At 39.6% G+C, this 21,933-nt stretch overlaps 1 protein-coding gene across 1 annotated transcript in view; it reads right to left on the bottom strand.

Annotated features, from left to right (window-relative positions):
- The window catches only part of ATP10B (ATPase phospholipid transporting 10B (putative)), an 84,897-nt gene that overhangs the window by 22,693 nt on the left and 40,271 nt on the right, over positions 1–21,933 (bottom strand). The window contains exons 3-6 of the mRNA XM_054516483.1: positions 21,296–21,490; positions 8,558–8,762; positions 6,210–6,295; positions 3,511–3,617 (exon numbers count right to left, since the gene is read on the bottom strand). Coding sequence (XP_054372458.1) covers positions 3,511–3,617; positions 6,210–6,295; positions 8,558–8,762; positions 21,296–21,490 — 593 coding nt within the window. The remainder of the gene's footprint in view (positions 1–3,510; positions 3,618–6,209; positions 6,296–8,557; positions 8,763–21,295; positions 21,491–21,933) is intronic.

Here is a 21,933-nt window from a genome sequence, read left to right as displayed (position 1 = left end):
GTAATAGTTTGCATTTTGGTCTGGTTTTTAAAAAAGTATTCTCCCCCCAGCTGAGGGCAGGCTGACTAATGTTGACATTCAGAACTTTCCTTGTCCATCTTCCTATTTGACAGAGTCTAAATATTGCAGTTTACCAAACACCTCCATTATATCACAGGTTTCAGCTGTCATATACATTTTTCTGTCCCAATGATAGCAGATTAAGTAGGATCATAAGGTTTATATAAAATATCAAAGCCAAATATCCACAAGAAGAACAAGAAAATGAATGGTAGTATTATATTCTTGCATTTTATGAACAAATTGTTTAGGTGCTATACAGATTCCTGAAACCTAGATTTGAATATTTTTCAGCAGCAATTCAAAAGCCACTAGATACATTTTGTATATTAAATAAAATTCAACAAGTCAGTGAAAAACAGTAATATTTAGCTTTTCATTATTTGATTGTAAAGTGCTGACAAAACAGTCATATGAAAAATAAAAATCCCCAATCCTTAAACTTAGTGAGATAGAGATGAGCAGCTATAATAATAATAATGAAAAAAAAGGAGTGCTGCAAGAAGTCAAGAAGCAGAAATTACTTTTTCAGTTCTATTAATGTTATCTAAATTGTGGCTCCACAACTGGGATATCTGGACACCATCTGTTGTTATATTGATTTGTATATTTTATGTTTATTTCTGCAGTCCTTTTCCCTGAAAACACAGACCCTGCAGGCTTGTATTTAGTTTTCATTTGTATGTGCATGATGTGTGTGACAAGGACTGTTTTCCAAACTGCCTTTTAGGTTTCTCTAGGGAAGTGATTTAACTCAAGAACTGGAAGTTAGGTGCAGTTCAATCACACCTGCTGGATTCATTCCAGGTTTACATCAGTGGTTATTAATTAAGAAGGGAGCTAGAGAGAAAATTAGTCTCCAGCCTTATGTTCAGGACATTCACTCAAGAGCTGGGGATCCTGGCTTAATATTCCAATGGATATGTAATTATTTACAAAACCTGGAGCTGTGTCAGTGGGACCAGTTTATGCTACCAGTGCTTCTGTCCTTCCAACTCACACATAAGCACAAAGCCTCTTGTTCCACTTAGGCAGCTATTCAGTGTACAGGCAGGAGATTTGTGCTCACTCCCATAGAGGCAGAACTCAAAACAAACCCTAAGCCTTCCCTTTGATGAGTAAAATCTCTTAACCACAGAGCTACACTGAAGGGGACAGCACTGCTGCTTGCATTTCTGTTCCTCCAGCAGCTGTGTGAATCTTATTCCACACTTTTCTTTTATGTCAGGTGTAATGGAATGCTCTGTATTGAAATCAAAACAAGCCAAAGCCCTCTAATCCCTCCCAGAAAGCCCTCAAAGAAGTGTTGATGAATTTATTTCAGGAAGAAATCGTGATGAGCTTATTTCCAAATATCAGTTCTACCATTCCTTTCCACTTAGGTGATCATCAGGAAAAGAACAGTTCTGTAACAGTTATCACCTTCTAAGGACCAGAAAATCAGAAATATAAGAAATAAACAGCTTTGTTCTCCTCTAATCCTCACCCTTTCCTGTGCTGTAAAGCACAGCACCTCACCTACCCCCCTATTGGTACCTTGTCTCTATTTCTAGATGCTGATGGGCTCATCTAAAATTTTCTGGCACTTTAGTATATGAAAAGCATATAATTCTTACTGCTGTCCCAATCAGAATGAGAAAACTACATTGGCTGTCACTCTGTAATGAGGTTTTTGTGTTTTATGCTATTGCTTTGTGTAGAACAATTTGGGTAGCCATGAAAAGTAGAACTGTCCTCGGGTCAGATGGGAACTGCACAGACCAAGCAATTGCACTAAGTGATGGCTGCACTCCTCACAAAGGCTCCCATTAGAAAGAAAGTTTGAGGAGTAATAGAGTCATAAAAATGGAAAGTGTGCCATCTTATTATGTGACTGATCTTGATTGTTCAGAAAAGGTCACAGACCATGATTAAAAGCCAGAGTATAATCAATGTCAAAGAATCCTAGAAATGAGGCTGATACTGACTGAAGCCAGTCTAATTTTAGGGAAAAAAAACCCCAAAACTTTTATGCTGACATTAACAATAAGAACTCAGTTGGAAATTGATTTGAAGACCTACTCATATGAAAACCACCATGTCTTGGGTAAAACTTTAAAACTCCAACCTTTTCTACTGGCAGCTTAAATAACATAAATGGAGATCCACATTAGGATCTGTGCTGCTGATGAAGGGAACATACTGGGAAATCTGAGCTAAACAGGAGAAAATGAGGAACTGCAACAGGAGAAGGGAAGATAAATTACTCCAATTATATCAGGAATGATCCCCACTGAGATTTTTATACAGTAGCTGCTTTGGAAAAAAAAAGGATTACAGAGTTTGGCTCTGGCTCTCCTCCTCTGCCCAGTGGGCACCACCCTTGCATGTGGTGTTCACAGAGACACAGTGAGAGACCTGCAAAGGCAAAGCTGCCTTGGAAACATTTGGGAGCTGCAGACATTCAGAGTCCAGTTGTGGAGCAATGAAACAGACAGTCTGTTGTCAGGAAAATTGTGCCAGGCTGTGGAGATTAATCTAAGCTAAATGACTCTCATAAAGGCGTAACTTCTCTTTTCTCTTAGGTGGCTCAACCCTGAACCCCTTGCTGCTGATTAGGCATAAAACAGTTAATATAACTCTACTGGAAAGATAATAATAGCTAATGGGATTAATTGTTGTGCTTGAATTGACTTTTATCTAATCTGCAAAGAAGAGGGAAGCTGATACACTCTATCTGATGCAGAAGAGGACACAGCTGGCAAAGCCAATGATAAATCATGCTCACTGAGTAAAAGCAGTGGTAACACTCCAAAGGTAAAAGATGCTGAGGAACAGATGAAGTGACCCACTGCTGAACCTGCCACTGCTGCATTTGGTCTGGGCACCAACACTGCCTCTCTTTGTCCTGCATGAAGTTCGTGGTTGCACAGACACACTCTGTCTGTGTCAGCACAAACCTGAGCTGCTGCTGCCTTTTCTGCCACCTCCAGCTGCTGCCTCACTGCCTCCTGCGTGCTGGCACTGGCACAGATTGAATGGATGAATGAAATTCACAGATGACTTTTTTTTTTTCCTAATTAGCTCTTTAGCTGCTCCAGTTTCTACCCGGAGGAGCCAGTGAGACCTCCCTTAGGGCAGCTGTGTAGATTTTATGACAGATGGAATTAGTAATATAGCAAGAGCTGAGGGTTAAATACACCTGAGCAATTTTTTACTTGTCTGGATATTTTTACAAGATATTTGACATGCACAAGGATACTGTCACTTGCCAAAGACCCAGTGCAAGACTTGCTGGCTTTGGAGATGGATGAGTAGTACCTTAAAAAAAAAGTTATACACCTTTTCTGTGCACTACCAGTTTTTAAAACAAAATGTCATATTATGTTGCAATATTAGACTATATAGTTATTTTTTTAAGGATATTTACAGGGAAGTTCTCAGTTTACCTAAATAAAAAGTACATCTTACCTGCATATATAACGATTCCTACTGCAGCCTCAGTATTTCTGATTGTACATCCACGAAGCAAGAGGTTTTCAATGTTGAGACCTACCTGTTCATGGTTTGGCTGCTCCCTAGAAGAAATATAACCAAATAGAGCAATTAATTTTTCTCTTCTAATGGAGTGTTAAAGAAAATTTTCACGTGCATATCTGTTTCAAGCTGAAGTAATTTTGTAGGCCCTTTTTTGCTTTTATTTCCCTCAGCTCCAAGGAAACTTTTCCAGCAAAATGTTACAGAGAAGTCCAAGTCTTTCTTTTAAAGACCACTTGCACACTGTGTGTCATGATGACAATACAAAGCAAGTTTGGCTTTCATTTGGAAATTTATCTGGCAGATTCAATATCTTATGAAAGAAAACAAGAGTCATTTTGCAACTTCTTACAGCCAAATTTATTTTAGAAAGATGAGCAGAGGTTCAGATGAATACATCTTCACCCTGCAAGAGCCTCTGTGACTCCATCAGCCACCAAAAGTCTTTGTGAATCTCACTTCACTGAAGCAGCCTTTGGGCTGAGGAGCTCTTCCTCGTTCTCATCCTGGACAGAAGACTTTTCATCCTGGCCAGAGGTGCCCCATTACTCACCAGATCCTTCTGCTTGCAGCACAAACTGGTGAAAACCAAAATGTCAGTGCCCATCAGGCAGGAAATTTGTTGCTTGCCTCTGAAAATTGATGGCACACACCTACTGCTACCCACAGCTTTCATTTTACACTGGTAGGTTCTTCCTGAGATCTTTACCAAAGCTGAGAGCTTCTATTTCAGATGCTCTGCCTTGTTCTGTTATATAAAGGTCAGGGTGGGAAAAGACCTTCTTTTTCCTAGAATAATCATTTCTCTCTACTTTCTATTTGGTATTTTGTGTTTCATTTACCAGCAAATAGTCTCATCTCTCAAATGAGGGGCAAGGCTAGGTGTTACATTAGAGCTAAGTGAAGTCCAATGTCTAAGTGCAGCTACACATGATTACACAACTTAAACTTGCCAAGGGAAAAGGTGTAGGTGTCAACAACCTACAGCTGGTGGAATTGTAAAAACGTAATGCCAGAAATCTATTTTTCTTGGAATCTAAATTCAGCCTTGGGGAACTCATTTAATAGAAGCCTTCTTGCATCCCCTTGAACAGAATTTTCTGTGATTGGACATGTCAGATGGATGTCACTAAGTTATTTCTTATCATTTTTTATCAGAGACTGCTCCTGCTATTTTATAGAAAGGCGGTAGAGCCTCAATAATTTATTAAGGGTTCATGGACAAGAAGGTAGCCTGCTCCAAATAATTTGTGTTTACAAAATAGCTCAAATCTCAGCAGACCAAAGACAGAAACTTCACTAACTCTCAGCAAGGAATTTTCCCCACCAAATCCTTTCTTCTATTCCTGAAGAGGGGAGAGAAAGGCAGCTAATTCCATGTTCCATCAAGCAAGTGAGATAATAGGCATTCACCAAGGAGATTTCTGTCACAGACTTTCAGCTGAGAGTTGAATATTTTGAAGCCAGTCCTGAGTGCTAAGGGTGTGTATTTGTGTGTGTGTTTCCTTGTGTCATATCTCCTACTTTTCTATAATCTAAGTGCTCTTTGCTAATTGGAGGGGTTGCTTCAATTTAGATTGTACCCAGTGATCCCTGAAGCCAACAACCACAGCCAGCAATCAATACAAACTCGACCTCTTTTTCCCTTGTAAGAAATTGCAGCAGAGGAGAATTGTCATTGCTATTAGAGGCACCATTCTTACAGGGCACAGCCTCAAAACCAGATTAGGTATGGTCAGTGCTAATGGAGATAATCCCTGGTTTGCTCTGTCAGAGAGCCAGCCATCTGCAGCTCCTCCAGGTGCAACACTCTCACTGCTTCTTGCAGAGCCATTAATTCCTAGTTTAGCTATTGGTAAATTTAGCAAAGCTGGGGCATGGATGAGGATGCTGGCACACTCATGCAGTTCAATTATTTGCATGACAATGGGGCAGGCATTTGGTCTGGGGCAGTAGGAACTTTGGACAACTCTCTGCTGTGGTGTGGGAATAACCTGCTCTGTGTTGGAGGGTAAGAGAATTTTAAGACATGAGCCATGACACAGAAATTTGCCTTATAATTCATAAATGGGGTTAAATCTGCTGAATTTGCTGTTATGCCTGTACCAGAATTATTTAATGAAGAAAGACAAAAAAGAAGCTACCCTACTTTTTTATACTAGTCTAGTGCATCAGTTCAATAGCATTTTGCATGCATGTTTGACTTTTCTACCTTTCTAATAAGAAGAAACTCTGGATTATTAGATCTTGGACACCTTTTCCCTGTGGCTGTAAAGGTGAAGAAACCAGAGCCATGCAGATGGATACCTTAAACAATTGGAAGGATTTATCTAAAATCGAGTTTAGTCCAATCATCAGGTCAAATGTACATGAGCTTATGTCTAAGTTTTGAAGAGAGCTGAATCTCTGTGAAAATAATTTGTAGGAAACAACTGTAAATGCAATGCCAAGCCTTGGTTCTACCTTGCCACAAAACAGAGTCCAAGTCTACATTTTATATTGACTTCTGGATCTGGGAATAGCTAATAGTGACAACCATCAATTTCCTCAAAATATGTTCCTTCCATCCAATTCCTCCAAGAGGACTATCAAAGCACAGATCAAAAATGCATTTATGGAAAACAAATACTTACATGTAACCTTTGAATTTATTGAGATCATTGTTTGGCATTTCACAGACGATGGTGTTTTGGAAAAATTCCGGTTCAAACACAGTATCCTACAAGAGAAAACACACTGAGTGTCAGATCCAGTGAGTATTTGAAATGCTAAACACCAAAAAAAGCTTAATTTAGACCACCAGGGCTGGAACACTTGCCCTAGCAGGAGATACAAAGACATTTTAACTCATTCAGCCTGAAGCAGAGCTTCAGAAGGGCTGAGCATTTCCTCCTCTTGGAATAACAAGTGGTTAAATTAAGTGAAGAAAATGCTGTGTATTGAACAAGACATCACAGATGCCAATTAGTGGAAACACCTGTCTTCATTTTAAGTGAATATAACAAAGATAGGAGATTTAGATTAAACATTAGGAGGAAATGCTTCCCTGTGAGGGTGGTGAGGCCCTGGCACAGCTGCCCAGAGCTGTGGGTGCCCCATCTCTGGGAGTGTCCAAGGCCAGGTTGGATGGGGCTCTGAGCAAGGACTCATGGGCAGGGACACCTTCCACTAGGCCAGGCTGATTTAGAGCCCAGTTTAACCTGGCCTTGGACACTTCCAGGGATAGGGCACCCAAAAGTTCTCTGGACCACCTATGCCAGGGCTTCACCCCCTGAAAGGGAAGAATTTCTTCCTAACATTTCATCTAAACCTACTCTCTGTCAGTTTTAAGCCATTACCCTTGTCCTGTCCCTCCATGCTCTTGTCAATAGTCTATCTCCACCTTTCTTGCATCCTAAACTGAAGAACTAAGCCCAGTTAGTTCTAACCCAACTGAAGAACTAACTAATATGTATTTACTTCCTCCCCGTTTAAAGAGTCACTTTATAGGCAGAATTACATCTGAGGGGGTTTCAGGAAGTTCATAAATCACAGGACTAAGCAAAGCTCAAAGAACAAGGAAGAAGCTGGCACACTAAAACCTGCGGTGTGATACCACATCCACTGGGGTTTTTTATCCAGCACACTGTTTACACAAGCACACCACAAGAGCAGGGTGATCCAGGAAGTTTTGTCAGCTCTGACCTCCTGAGCACTGGCTGCCACCAGGGCCAGAATTGCATTCCACCCTGTTCATGTAACAGGAGTTCTTAAGTATAGACATTCCTGGGCATACAGTTTATCTCAATAATAACTCAAAGTCTAAAGAAAATCACCATGAATAGGCAGTCAGGGGCATAATTTAGCACAGGAGTATTTTCTGATATAGTGGAAGACTTCCACACGTTATGAACAACTGAGGCAAAAGTTTGCATTTTGTGTAATGGTAGAGCACCCTGTTCTTGTCTAAAAGGAAAAATAGGTAGAAAATCTAACATGTAAATTAGAACTATGTGACAAAAATGCAACATTTTAAAAACGTTAAGTAGCCAGATTACTGTTTTTCTGCTAAATCTTTACATATTAAAATTTAGAGTGTGTCTCAGGAACAAAACCTCTCCCTAATCATCACTGGAAGGCACTGGAAAGGGCCTGTGCTATGCCACAATATGAGACAGTCCTTAATTGTCTTTGAAAAGTGATTTCCATTTGAACAACAAGCAAATAACACGAGTACACCCCTGATCTCAACTGGCCATGGAAATGGTGTGCTTTGTTTAATGTCTGGTTGCTCCATGGCAGCTGTGTCCCACACACCAGTAATCCCAAAAGATCTTCCTAGTGGCACTGGTACTAATTGCTGAATAAATTAATGTAATTCCTAGAATTATCTGTGAGGTTTTATTTCCTGTCTGCTGGAGTGATTCCAATGGAACAAAGTTTTCCTCCTCGTGTGCTACCACTCCTCGTTCTGGGTTATTTGAAAAACTGCCCTGCTGTGTGTTTAAAGATACTTGAAAATGTAACAGCAATATGTAAGTCATATTTTCTAGTTTATTTCAGGTTTTTCCAACATGAGCCACATGAGTAAAGTAAAGGAAAGGAAAGTAAAGGGAAAAGGTAAAAAGGAAATGATACTGCCTATGAAAAATAAATGGTGATTTTAAGAATTCCAAGTGAATCACAAACTGATGTCAAACATTTAACTTTAAAAAAAAACCAACTAATTTACTTTGGGTTCCTATTAAACTGCCAGCCCATAGTGCCTTAGAGCAGCTCCAGCTGAGCTCTCACACCTCCACCTGCCTATGCAGTGAGTTTGGTGTGCCAGGACACCAGAGACACAGAATCCATAAGGAAACCCACGGATGCTGTGGCAGGGGACCACGAGCTTTCTTCCAGCTGCCATGCAGAAATAAACCCCTCTGTGCAGCGTCTGGAGACAAGTGTGCCCATTTTGTGGGCGGCACAGCCATTTGTGGGCTGCCCTGCCCAGACTGACCTGGCTGCTGAAGCCCATCACCACGCGGTGCTGCTTGAGGTTGGTCTCCCCGTCCAGGTTGGCGGTCTCCAGGTGGCAGATCCCGTTCTGGTCAGAGGAGTGGAGCAGCAGGATGTCTGCTGGGACAATCTCGTTGCACTGCAGCTGCACAAAGTCCCCCACTCTGACATCTTTCCAGCATTTCTCCACGTAAGCGTGTTCCTCCCTGTGGCATTGAAAGAACAACGAGGGCGATGAGGGGCATTAGGAAGGCAGGACTGCTGGGTTGGGGGGCTTCAAAAACAGAAAACAGGGCATGGGGACACACCATTTTTAAAGAACCTTTTTTAAAGAACACAGAACAGAAGCTAGAAATTAAGGATTCAGACACTTCCACAGTACAACTTCATCATTTGTCATATTCAAACTAAGTCTTTACATGAATAAAACATTTTCAGCAGTTCTCTTTCATTCTAGCACTAGTCCTATAATCTGCACAACAAAATATTGCAGGCAGTTCAGACTAACAGCGGTATTTTTGAGTATCTTACTGAAGAAATTCAGATTATTGTTTTTGACTGTGACTGTTTCCTAGACACTTTCCAACATCAGCATATAGCTCCTGAAAGAAGTAAACTGATACTTCAGCTGCACTTGCTTCAGGTCTCTCCAGTTTGTAACTCTCAAGGGGTAGTTACAAATTTTTAGCTTAGTGCAGAGAAACAACTTCAAAAGGTGGAAGAGCTGACAAATGGTCCCTTAGTATTAAGCAAAAAAAATACAACCAGAGCCCAAATTTAATGGAAAAGTTAAAGTAAGAAACAAAGAGCTTATAAATTAACAAAAAATTAAAAAAAAAGAGTTTATGGGGTTCAAAGAAAAGAAATTACTATTTCATCAATGAACTAAGCTCAGCAAATAGCAGACATTTTTTGACATTGCATTTTCAGCAATTAATCCTTCAACTGCTCTTAACCATCTAAGCAGACCAGAAACAACACAATAAGCTTTAAAATTAGTTAATGGGAAAAAAAAAAAAAAACACTGCAACAATGGCTTGGTTCCTCTAACTCCTTGAGAGAAATTTATTTTTTCAGGATGAATAACTGAATCATCTTATGCCTTGCTCTGTGAGAGGGAAAATGCTCAGGATACTTTACCAGACAGACAATTAAAGGCTTTTTGTAATGACTCAGAGATCTCATTTTTGGTTAAGTTTTTAATCATCCTCATCTATTGGATGGAGAATACTATCTTCCACTGAAGTGTCTGTGTCAGAGAAGGGGAGCAGTGATGGGAGAGATAAAGTGTTTTGCTGCAGTTCAAAGCCCACATCCAAGCCCTGCCTCCCTGCCAGGCCAAGGGCTGCTCCCTGCTCACCCACTTTGCTGGGCTGGTGCAGAGCCAGCCACGGCACTGCCAGGCAAACCCTCTCACTGGGCTTGCGCCCTCAGCCACAAACAACAACAAGAGGCACCTGTGCAGCTTATGCAAGAAGTTAAATTCTGTCCATTTCCCAGTAGTTCTGAATTTTCATTAAAAAAACAGAACCCTCCAGACTGATGATTTGAATCCCTTTACTGCTGCTTTTGAAGCACTTACTGAACAATGGGGTTGTAGCAATATTTTTTCATCTTACATTGATTTTTCTTTCTTGAATTTTTAATTCTTCTCATTTTGTCTGATTCTGCTTACCTGCATGTCCTTTTTCTTTTGTGCAACAACAGACATAAAAGACCACACAGAAGAACAGAGGTTTTTGTAAGTTAATTAGGTGCTGCTATGCATTTTAAAAAAATCAAATTAAATTTCTATTTGAAAAGTATTTTAGCAAGTGTATGCTGAGTATTTAATCCTCTACAAAGCAGATACTAAGTTAATATAACAAATCAACTATGTAAGCACCAATCCTTTCCATGCCAAACAACTTCTGAATAGGACTTCTTAATTTGTTTGTCTAAAACATGAAAGAAAGAATACACGATCAGTTTAGAGGAAGCAGATGTCTCGTCTTGCCATCCTAGACATTTGGATGCCATTTATAGTTTGCATATAATGTTTACTGTGGCCTCTCCATGGTAATCCTACCTCTCTGTACGTCAATTCTTGCACAAGTCAGAAGTTTACAGAACATATTTCTGATTTTGTCCACTCATAAAATGCTATAGAAGGGCCTTGTCTAGCTGTCTGTGTTCCACATCAGCTGAAAGAAATCAGATTAGCCCAAATAATCCACAGAAATAATGGATTTGTAATTTTTTTTTCCCAATAGCTCGCTATGAAACCTACATTACGTGTAAAGCTTCAGGCTTCTAGCCAGTCACTAATTAGAGAGAAGACAGTGAGTCAGAAAAGCCAAATGACCTCTTTCAGATCAGAGGAAAAGCCTTCCTAGGCACAGGGACTGCAGCTCAGGGATTGCTGGAATCCCAAACCTGCATTCAGGGGAACTGTCACTCTATCCCAATGAGTATTCAAAGAATTTTCTGCTCCTGAAGAAAACTTCATCTGAACCTGTAAGATTAAAATTTTGATTATATTATAAGATTAATAATTAAAAATACTAAAAATAGTACAAAGCTTTTCTACAACTTTGTAGGGAATTGCCAGTGGATGAAAGGAAGAAAGCACTTCATGATGAAACTGGTGCACCCCACGGCAGCTCTGTCCTAGTTGTCTAACAAGATTTTTCAGATGAAGCAGTTTCCTTTCAGCAATCCCTGTAACTGGAACACTGCCCATTTTCTGTTCACTGATGAAAGTTAACAGCACAAGCTCTGGTTGCTAAATAAACAGAGGAGCTTAATAAACCCAAGATGGTCTGATGAGAAACACACAAAAAGGGCAAATGTATTGAACCAATAAAATAAAAATCACCAGATGTGGGGATTTTCCATAGGTGGGACTCTGGACCCTTGATTCGTACAGCGTGTGGTGTCAGGGCTGTGGCACACTGAAGACAAGAGGTAAGATGAAAGTTCCTCAGTTCCTGCTCTCTTTTACCAGGGAATTGATCAAAAGCACATTCAAAAAGTGTTCCCTTGCTCATAGATATCATGATGATGCCCATCAGAGGATACTGCCAATGAAAAGAGGCCTTGAACAGTCAAAATGATGTCTGCCAGAACTGTTATTGAACTCATCAAATCTGAACAGAAGGCCTGAACTAAACAGATTTTATGAAGTAATTTCTGGGAAAAAAAAAAGGATCATAAAAAAATCCTGCTGCAGTTGGAGATTGTGGGGGAACTTGAATAAATTATTGACTTTGTGTCAACAATTTGATTTCACTTTCTTGGATTCAATAAAGATAAATTTCAAAGAAAAACTGGATCAAAATGCATGGTGAATGGAGGGAAATAAAAGTTATTGTTCTGCTATACAGAAAAGATTAAATAAAAGTAATTTTTCACATGCACTCCACAGTATGTGTGTCTGCTAGATTGTCTTAAAGAAAGATCTTCAGAAATTTTTGTCATATAAAAACATTTTATCAGACAATTACTCCAGTGAATCTTATTCCCTAGAATTACTGCAAGCTCTATCTCAAGATCCTTTGCAGTTCAAAATAAAGATATTGTTTGCTCTGCACTATATCCCCCCAAACTGTCACCAGGTCATGGCACATAGAAAAATATATCAGTGTTATCAATAGAGAAATCTACATATTTATATTTTGTTGTATGTAAATTTGCTAGAATGCTGTATTTGAAAATGGCCTCCTTCAAACACCACCTATTTTATAAAAAAACAATATCCTGGGATCCTGGGTCTACATGGCAACAGGCTGAATCACACAGCTGCTTACTCTTTACAGTTTTTTTTGCAAATAAAAATCTTGCCCAGTTTTATGCTATCAAAGATTATATAGCTTTTATATGCAAACCCCTCACAAAATATTTTCAAAGATCACTTTATGTCCATGACCTCACCATCAAGAGCTACTGCCACAAAGCAAAAAAGCCTGACATCAAAGGAGCAGATTTCGGACTCAAAGAAGTCACTAGGTCAGACAGGAACTGATTCTGGAAACTGTCCATAGGTCAGAGTACAGCACAATTGGCTGATGATGTTCCTGATCTGCACACGCTGCCTGGGCATGGGAAGGTGCCAGGGTGTGTGTGTGGGTTTGTCACTGCTCCTGCCACCATCCCATCCCATCCCATCCCATCCCATCCCATCCCATCCCATCCCATCCCATCCCATCCCATCCCATCCCATCCCATCCCATCCCATCCCACCCCATCCCATCCCATCCCATCCCATCCCATCCCATCCCATCCCATCCCATCCCATCCCATCCCAGTTTTTGTTCCAGCACACCAGCCCAGCAGCACCAATGGTTCCATTTATCAGTGCCCAGTCCTGTACCCAGCCCCAGCCTTTCCCCACAGCACCAAACTCTCAGGATTTGAACACTATGTTAAGACAGCAAAATTGTCTTTTAAAAATAACTGAAACTAATAAAAATTGTCTTTTAAAAATAACTGAATATTTCTAAAGTCTAATAAAGTACATACACTTGTATCATACTGGCATTCCAAATTCCTCAATGCTAATAACAGATCCTATCTTTCCATATGCTTAAACTGCCTATAGCATCATAACAAGCAACTTACTGTCTCAATGCTACAAGCCTATGCTCAACTTCCATAAACAACTGAACCTTATGTAAACTTTAAGTAAGTACCAGATCTTTCTAAATGTATTATTTGTTCATATAAATGGTTTGGGATTTATTTTAACTCATCTTTGAAGAAATAAAATAAAACAGACATAAACAGCATGTTACTTAGACTTTACTAGGTTAATTTTGTAAATTGTAGATTTTTGTATTTAGGAAAATGTATTTTTTTTTTACTGCCTTTTACAAAATACTATTGTTACAATTATTCCTGGCACCAGCTGGAAGGAACAGATAATTTCAAGGTGACTCAGTTGATGTCTCCTAATCATTAGCATTAGTTTCTATGGACTCTCATTAACTGGTAAAGTTTCTGGAAAGCACAGCCTACATCAGCTTTTTGATAGTCATATCTTTATATGACCATGTAGCTCTTGAGGTCACATGGTAGAAACCCTCCTCTCTCCAGGTTTAGTGGTATTTTACAAGTTCAGACAGTTAGGTTGAATCTTAATGCCATGAGGCCATGATTTTGCAGGTCTCTGAGCCAAAGCCAGAGATTCTTATTTATTTGGTCTTAATGTTTAGTCATTAGCTCCTGCTGCTAAGCCATTGCACCTTTTCTGTGAAGCAGCTTTAATTGTCTTGGCAGGTAATAGATCTTGAAGAAAGCTCTGATCAAGCAATACATGAAGCAGTGGTAGCTTTAGTAATGCATTTTATGGATTTTGTTCCACAGAGATTGAGGATCCTCCTGTAGCAATACACCCTGACTGACAACAATTGCAGCTCACTGCTCTTCCACCTTCAGGTGCTGCTGCCTGGACCAGCTGAGAGCTCTTTGCATTTATTCGGTTCAGCTTGTCCATAATTCTTCACAATGCAATCATCATATCCCACACAAGGTGTTTTAATTTCTTCATGATTTTAGTAGCACTGGTTTCAAGCAGTGCCATGGTGACACAACACACTTGGGTGTTCTGTTGGGTAAGGACATTTTCTCTCTCTCACTGCAAGGCTGAAGAATTCCTCAAGCAGAAGGCACTGTTTTTGTCAAACTCACTGCTAATTCAGGTATCCACAGCTAAACTAGGGACAAAATTTCCACAGTACATGAAGAGCAGACAAAAATGCCAGGGATGGCAGAGCAGGGGATGCCCATTACCAGAGAACAACACTCATGTTTAACATTAGGCAGGGGGATAGTAACTTGCAACTAGTCCAAGTGCCTGCTTTGTGGCTGTCACAGGAATTCACCTATTCAGGAGGTCTTCAGCCTCCAGCTGGTGAGATTCCTACACTGTTCAGGGAAGGTACCACTGAAGCCTTGATATTGCTATGCCCAAGAAAACTGCTTGCAATTTTACCTGTGGTGAGGTTTTAAGTGGGACACAGACTTTAGCCCTTTTTTTTTGTGTGTAAAATGAACCCAGTAAGGCCTCCAGCAGGCTCCTAGTCTTTACAGTTATGCTTTGTCAGAAAACAAAAATAACAAAGCAGAAAGAAAAGGCTCTTTAACAAGAGAAAACTCAGTGCTGCTGACCAATACTTTTAATTAAGTGTTGGCAAGAAATCTTTCAGTTCTTATGCCCTTGTCAGAATGGGAATTTTCTCTCATCCTGCTTTCTACTTTACAAACTTTCAGTTCACCTTGGGTTGAATGAGTTGCTTATGATATTTCTGAGTCCAGAGAAAAATTGTTTTTCTTTAAACTCTGAGTTTTGACAGTAGGTCAATCCCTGCTTTCAAGCATGTTCCCCTTTCTCTGCTCTTTTCCAGATGCCCCATACCTCTGTTGGTCACTGCATCCCTGGCCAGTCCCAGGCACTATCCCAGACAGGGGGAGCACCCACAGGAGATACAATCTCTCCTCTGTTCAGAAATCCAGTTACACAGAGCAGGTGAAGGAGGTTCAAACAGAAGGGCAGCCTTTGCTGCCCAGCTTCCCATAAAGTATGGATGGTCACCTGCAGGCAAGCAAATCTCCATTGCTGCCAGAGAGAAAATTGCAGCACAGACTCAGAGTACTTCAGCTGACTGAAAAACTTTAATTCTCTTTCAAAACAGTGGGTCCAGATTAAGCCACTTTCAGTTTTTCTGCTGTTGGCAGTTCTCATTTCATGCACCACAATAATGAGCACTTTGTTTTTTCCTTCTTTCTATACCTCTGCTCCAGGGCTAACCCAGAGTTAGTGCTGATGCAAAATCTTTAAATGTTTTAAAACCTTACACTAAGTAGACAAAGAGTCAGAGTGAAGGCCAGCCTAAACTTTTTGTGCCACAGGCATCAGTGGACTGAGAGAGGAGGAGGAAGAGATTGATGCTTGTAGGAACTACCTGAAAATGACAAGGTCTGAAAGTATTACAGAGGAACTTTCTATGGAAAGAGTAATCAGGCCACCTCATTTAGGATGCCTGTTGGCTTAGCTGCTTCTCCAAAAGGGCCACAGGATGATTCAAGGCACATAAACAAGGTTTCTCTGAGTCACTGTTTCAGATACCTGGATTTAGGTTCTTACAATTAAGAAATATGAATTGCTTAAATAATGTTAATGTTTTTGTGACTGCTGCTGTGCCATAGTGAACTGTGCATAGCCTTTGCATTTGTATCTTTATGTCTACTAAAACACTGAGGAAAAAATAGGTTTAATCTTCTAAAAATGTGCAATTGATGCAAAAACCTGTCTGAATGCTATGGAGTGTTTACAGAGCTTGATATAACCCTTGGGGTACATCACAGCCAAGCTACATAATAATTACACAACAATTAGTTCCTTGAACATTATAGAACTTCAAGAAAATTGAATATATAGAATAGCTTTTAGCAACTATTGCATTGGCATTCACTTTCAGGTTTGTGTACCACATTCAGTGCTGGCCCCTGTTAGTAAGTTAATGACAAACTGATGAGAGAGTTTAGAGAAAAATAACCATGGGAGCTTTGGAGGGACTGACTGACTAGAAGGATGAAGAGAGCAATCTGTGCCAGTCTTGACTAAAATGTCTCTGGGTGTTGCATATAGGTACAGCCTTATAAAACAAGGGCCTTGTTACCCCTGTAAAACCATGGCTCATGCCTGCTACTGTGGCTAAGTAGAAAAGGACTGTGGGGAAGGGACTCAGCTGAATTAGGGGTATGAAAACGAGTTATAAACCATTGTGTGTTCACATTGTGGTTTATGGTGGTTGGTTGAATTGTGTTTGTTGTGCTTTAAAACTATGTAACTGATAATGGGCAAACTCCTTAAAAAGGCCTGGTTTTTGCAATAAAGCAGCTCTCCTTTGCACCTGCCTGGGGACTCTGTGTCACTATGGACCCTCACCCACATCTGGGTGCAACAAAATGAATATGATAAAAATCACACATATTTGAAGATTATAATTAACTGTTATGGATGGAGTCTAACTAATTAGGGTTCCATGAAACCAGGCGACTTGAGAAATGTAAATGCAATTAAAGAGGCATAATAAAGTATAGCATCATAGAAAATGCTTTGGTGTTTTGTAGTAATGGAAGTCTGCCTTGCTTGGAAAATGATAAAGTAGACAAAGTGTATTTCAAAGAACACCATGAGAAAGCAGGCATTAAATAGGTCTGAACCGTCTGCAATTCAGATTTCTGTTCTTTCCTTTTTGTGTGTGATTCATTCCAACAGCACAGCAGATTGTCTACAGAGTATGATTTCAAAAGTTTTGGTTCCAAAAGTACAAACTCCTCCATCAAACATCTGGGTTATTGCATCTCCCCAGGACACTTTAATGCCTATTAATTGTTTCTCATTTTTTCAATTAAACATTCTTTAAATACACTACTGGAAGTGTCTTTTCTTTCATTTGACCAGCAGACCAGATTTCCCATTTCAGCTGATCTCTGTGAAAAGAAAATTAGAATAAATATGTTTACGGGCCAGCCTATTTAATTTTAATTTCCCTTGCTCTCTGTTGAAAGAAGGCAATTTACTGCATTTCCCCTGGTCCTCAAGAAAGTTTTGGAGAACATTCAGTATCTGGAAAAGTTTGGTTTGCTTTGTATTTCTTTTGGAACAGGTGCCAGAGTCCTTATTAAAATATGAAATAAAGACAAAATACACTCCAAGATTATCTCTTAAAATCTAAGTAATATTTCATCTTGGATGGGAGATCAGTTGTTCTATTAGAAATAACTTTTTGCTGCCACAATATTAACAAAATTTGCAGTGTCCCAAAAAGACTTTCACCTATGCTAAAACAATTACTTATTTTCATGATTCATATGGAATAAAATTAGAAGACATCATGCCCTTCCATGACTTTGCAGCTTCCCGAAGCACCAGAGAAGCCTGATTGAAATTATTCATAATATATTAAGCTGTAGTGACTGATCTGATGGCAAATATTATTACCCACAATTTTTCCAGAGAGGATGAATGCTGTAGTCTGAAACCCTTCACATTTTCCTTTCCCTTACACCACCTTTTTGGGCCATAAAACTTTGGTGAAAGACAAGATCTTAGACAAGACTGATTCATAGATCAAAATCTTTTCTATGGGATGGAATAACCAATTTTAAGGCAGGCCTGACTCATGTTTCTGCATAACAATCTTGAATCTGGAGTGGAATATATGTTATAACTCCATGGTGGATATTTTTCCCTTATACAAAACAAGTTCTATTGTATTCCCTACTTCTCATGTTCCCATGGTAAAAGGCTTTCAGATTTAAACTGGCATGGTTTCTGTGTGTAAAGAGGAAATAAATAAGATCCCTCTCCAGATTTATTCATTAGCACCTATTGCCCCACTTATGCTGTCCCGTGCTGGTTTTAACAAGTATTAACAGATAATCCGTTGCCTCATAGGCTAATGCAACACTGAAAAGCTAGAATATTCAGCCAGATGGAAATTTCAAAGATAGACAGAAGAGGCAGTTTGCCATCCTACCCAAAGAGCTACAATTATTGACATTCTTCACCACATATGAGACCTTAAATCCTCAATATTTAGAAACTTGTGAAATTCCAGCTTTTTGTTAAAAGTTGGCAAGGAGAGGAGTGCAGTTTTTTTTAATGACAAATCATTATCTATATGTGGGCCTAAGTTTAGTCCCTGTACAAGCAAACCTATTACTCTCCTATTTAACCTGCAGCACATAAAAATAAAAATCTGCCCAACACATGCAGGAGAAACAAACAGAAATGACAGCCCCATGTGATAAAAGCCACAGCTCTGCAGGATCTTGCCCATGAAAGCACATGCTATATAAAGCACTGTTGATTATTTTGAGGGATGACAGGTACATTCATGGAGATGGAAAGTTTTGCACTTCTGACTTTATCAGGGAGAAGTCATTTGCTACTTTGCTGAGAGAACAGTTTTGATACAATAAAACATAATTTTCAATCTTCCGAATCTCCTAAAAGCAAGAACTCATGAAGCACTTTGAGGAAGCGAGCACAGGCACACGTAGTTAATTCATTTAGAGGTGACTAAACAGAGGTATAAATTACTATCTTTCCTTTCTAGAATGTGTTTTTACAGGTTCCTTTTACATACTGCCTAAGAAAGAAAAAATAACTGAAAGCTAGATAACAACATAGAGTATAAAATAAAATGTAGTTCAAAGAGCCAGGTTTTTCAGTGATTTCTTGGCATCTAAGAATGCAAACAAGTCCCATGACAGATCTTGTTCTGTGCTACCTTAGGTCGGTAGAATTAAACCCTCTTGAAAATGTCTCAGAAATCCAGCTGCTGGTAGCTCTTTAGGCTCCTGTTTGTCTAAGAGGCTGGTAGACACACCAATACAATGAAACTCAAACTTAACTTTCCAGTAAAATAATACTTTAAAAAAAATCCAAACAAAACAACTTAAATAATACAGTAATACTTACAAAAAAAAAAAAATCCCTGTATGAGAACAAATTCCAGGCGATATATAGTGCCCATGACTTTTCCCTATTCCACCTAATGACTGTGATTTTTCAGCAGTTATTTGTTAATTTTTTTAAAGAAAAAGCCTCACCATTGATCAAAGATCTTGACCCAATGTTTTTGGCAATAAAAGCTGTACAAAACTTACCTGCTGTAAATGTAGCATCCCATGTGATTGATTTCTTTGTCCAGTTTATACCTCCTGAAGTCCTCCCAAGCATCTTTAATGGCTGTGATGGCCATTATGCCACAAATTGGGATCACAGACACCTCTGGTTGGAAAGCATTCACCACTGGCACAAAATTCAGCAGTGCAATGAACACAAAATAAATATTGGCAAAGCGGTGAAACTGCTCATAGATATTTTTAGGGAGGAAAGTTATGATGGTATATTTTGTGGTCTTAATTTCATTGGTGTCATAGTATCTGTTTGGATTTTCCTTCCACTTCTTGCTTCCAAAGGGCAAATTGGAGATGATCACACGTTTATTTTCATTTTTCTTCTTTCTTTTCCTTACTTTTCCTCTCTTCTCCAGCTCCTCATTTTGGATTTCCGTGTCTGAAGCACCACACTGGCAGCAGGTTTCCTTGAAAAAATGTTTTTTCCATGCCATTGTAGAGAAGCAGCCTGGAGCAATTTTCCTTGACATCTTGTTTTTCTTTCAAAAAGTTGCTCCAAGTTGAAAACCAATGAAGTCAGAAGAGTTCAGTAGTCCAAATGAACTCCCAAATGGTGAAGAGAAGAGTTGAGATGTCTGAATCCCAGGGCTGCCTCCTCCACTCCAACCTCCACGTAGCCAGGGCCAGGGATCATCCTGACTCAGCTGCACCAGCTCCTAGATCCTGCTGGGGCAGCTGCACCTCACGTCTGCCAAAAGCATCCTGAATGTTTTGTTCTTCCTGCCAGCAGATGCCTGGAGGCCCTGCTCAGACCATTTCCCTCCCTGCTCGTGTGAAGTGTCTCTGCTTTACCACAGAGCTGTGGCAAAGCTGGGAACACACACACACACACGGTGTTCACAGGTCACTCCAGCAGTTTCAGGATCACTTTATAGCCCTGGGAGTTGCCAGGAAGCTCAAAGGTAATGGGCAGAGCTCTGTGTCCCAGATGTCAACAAAGGATTGCTACCAGCCTCAGAACAGACAGTATTTCTCTTTTATTTCCTCTATCTATTGTTTGTTTTCATGGCCATAAGATCGATTATTATTAAACAAACAACCAACCCCATTCCCCCAAGCTAAGTAAACCTCTGATTTTGTAGCCAGAGGAATCAGACACAGACAGAAACAAGGGAAGTACAATGTACCTGGATTGCCCCTCAGCCTGATCCTTCTCCCCAGGCCTTCCTTTCTCTACCTGGACACCCCTTCCCCTTTGAGCCTTCTTCCTCTGACACATAAATATGTCAGCACAGATGAGGGCTCATTTCCACAAGAGCTAATGACATGTATGTAAAACATAGCAATCTTTTTCTCTGTGGCTTGGGCTTAAGAGCAGGTGAAAAAAGGAAAGCACACAAATATTTAAGCTTATTTTAAATGAAAACTCCTGTTTGCTTCACGATGCAGTGACAAGGTAAGCAGTCTCAAGTTAGTACTTGGACAAGAAACTCTGATGAAATCGAAATGTTGCAACAAGAATTGCAGTGAAATGATTTCTTCCTTCTGAGTCAGTCCTGAGCAAACAGCTTCCCACAGGTATTGCACCAGCTCCAAAGCCAAGCTGGCTTGTATTGATCTCTCTGCTTACTGGAAGTCCTAAAACTTTTTCACCTCCTGATTATTATTATATGATTCACCTTGAATGTAGTTGATCATTAATTTCTGTATTACTGGCTTTATTGTGAGACATTAGAAAGACTTTGTTCCAGTTTCTGTACAGCCCCAGTTTTCTGTTCCAGGCTTGAGTAAGTTCCATTCATCCTCCAGATCCTTCTGCTATGAGGAGAGGATGTTGTGTGTGTTGACAAGCTGCTCTAAAAACTTGAAATGAAAACCTGTATGTATCAGCACACGCTGTTGTGATATGAAACAAAGCCTCAGTGATATTGAGATGATTTAAGTAAGATAAATAAGGCATTTTTAAAGGTAGAAAAAAATATTTTGTAATGGTTCTTCCAAACTTAGAGTCTTCTGAAAGGTCAGTGAGGGAGTTCCTGTAAAATCAGATGAGCAGTTTCTATGACAACAGAAGCAACGAAAGAAATAATAGATTTAGTTTACTTACTTGTCATATACCCTGGTTTTAGTGAAGTTTATTGTCTTATCATACTGGTATTTTCTGTAGTCTTCAAGAGCATCCTTAATCATGCTGAAAAGCAGCACCATGACCAGAGGCAGCATGGTAATCTCCCTGTGGAAGACTTCCACTTGTGGGAACCAGTTCAGAACCACCATAAAGAAAAAGTAAAGATTACCCAACCTGAAAAGGTATAAAATAAATTAAAAGTAGTCAGAAATTAGAATGTATCCTTTTCTTAATGAACAACCCCCATTCTGTGTCAAAGGAACATTAATAATTTTTCTCTTCTACCTTGTTTTTCCTTTCTCCAGAAAAAATTAATCAGCTGCTTAACCCAGATGCAAATTTTTTCTTCAGAAGAGCTTGTGACATAAATTTTCATACTATTATAGCTAGCTCTAGTTTTCTCACATGTTGGAAACAATATCTGTCTGTGGGATCTCCAAGGTCTTTAATGGCCCCTCAGTCTTGAAAATAAGCACAAAATTAAACAAAAGCCAAACAAACCTCAAAAAACTAACCAATGAATTTATAGAAATGTACCCATCAGGAATCCATGAAGGATTCTGCAAATGGCAGGTCAAATTATGAATGGGCCAAACTAGTATACAGAATTAAAATTT

This window comes from Molothrus ater, chromosome 15 (genome assembly GCF_012460135.2).
Source record: "Molothrus ater isolate BHLD 08-10-18 breed brown headed cowbird chromosome 15, BPBGC_Mater_1.1, whole genome shotgun sequence".
In the NCBI taxonomy this organism is placed as follows: domain Eukaryota; kingdom Metazoa; phylum Chordata; class Aves; order Passeriformes; family Icteridae; genus Molothrus; species Molothrus ater.
Note: the sequence above shows the minus strand (reverse complement) of the source record. Positions and strands in the feature narration are given on the sequence as shown.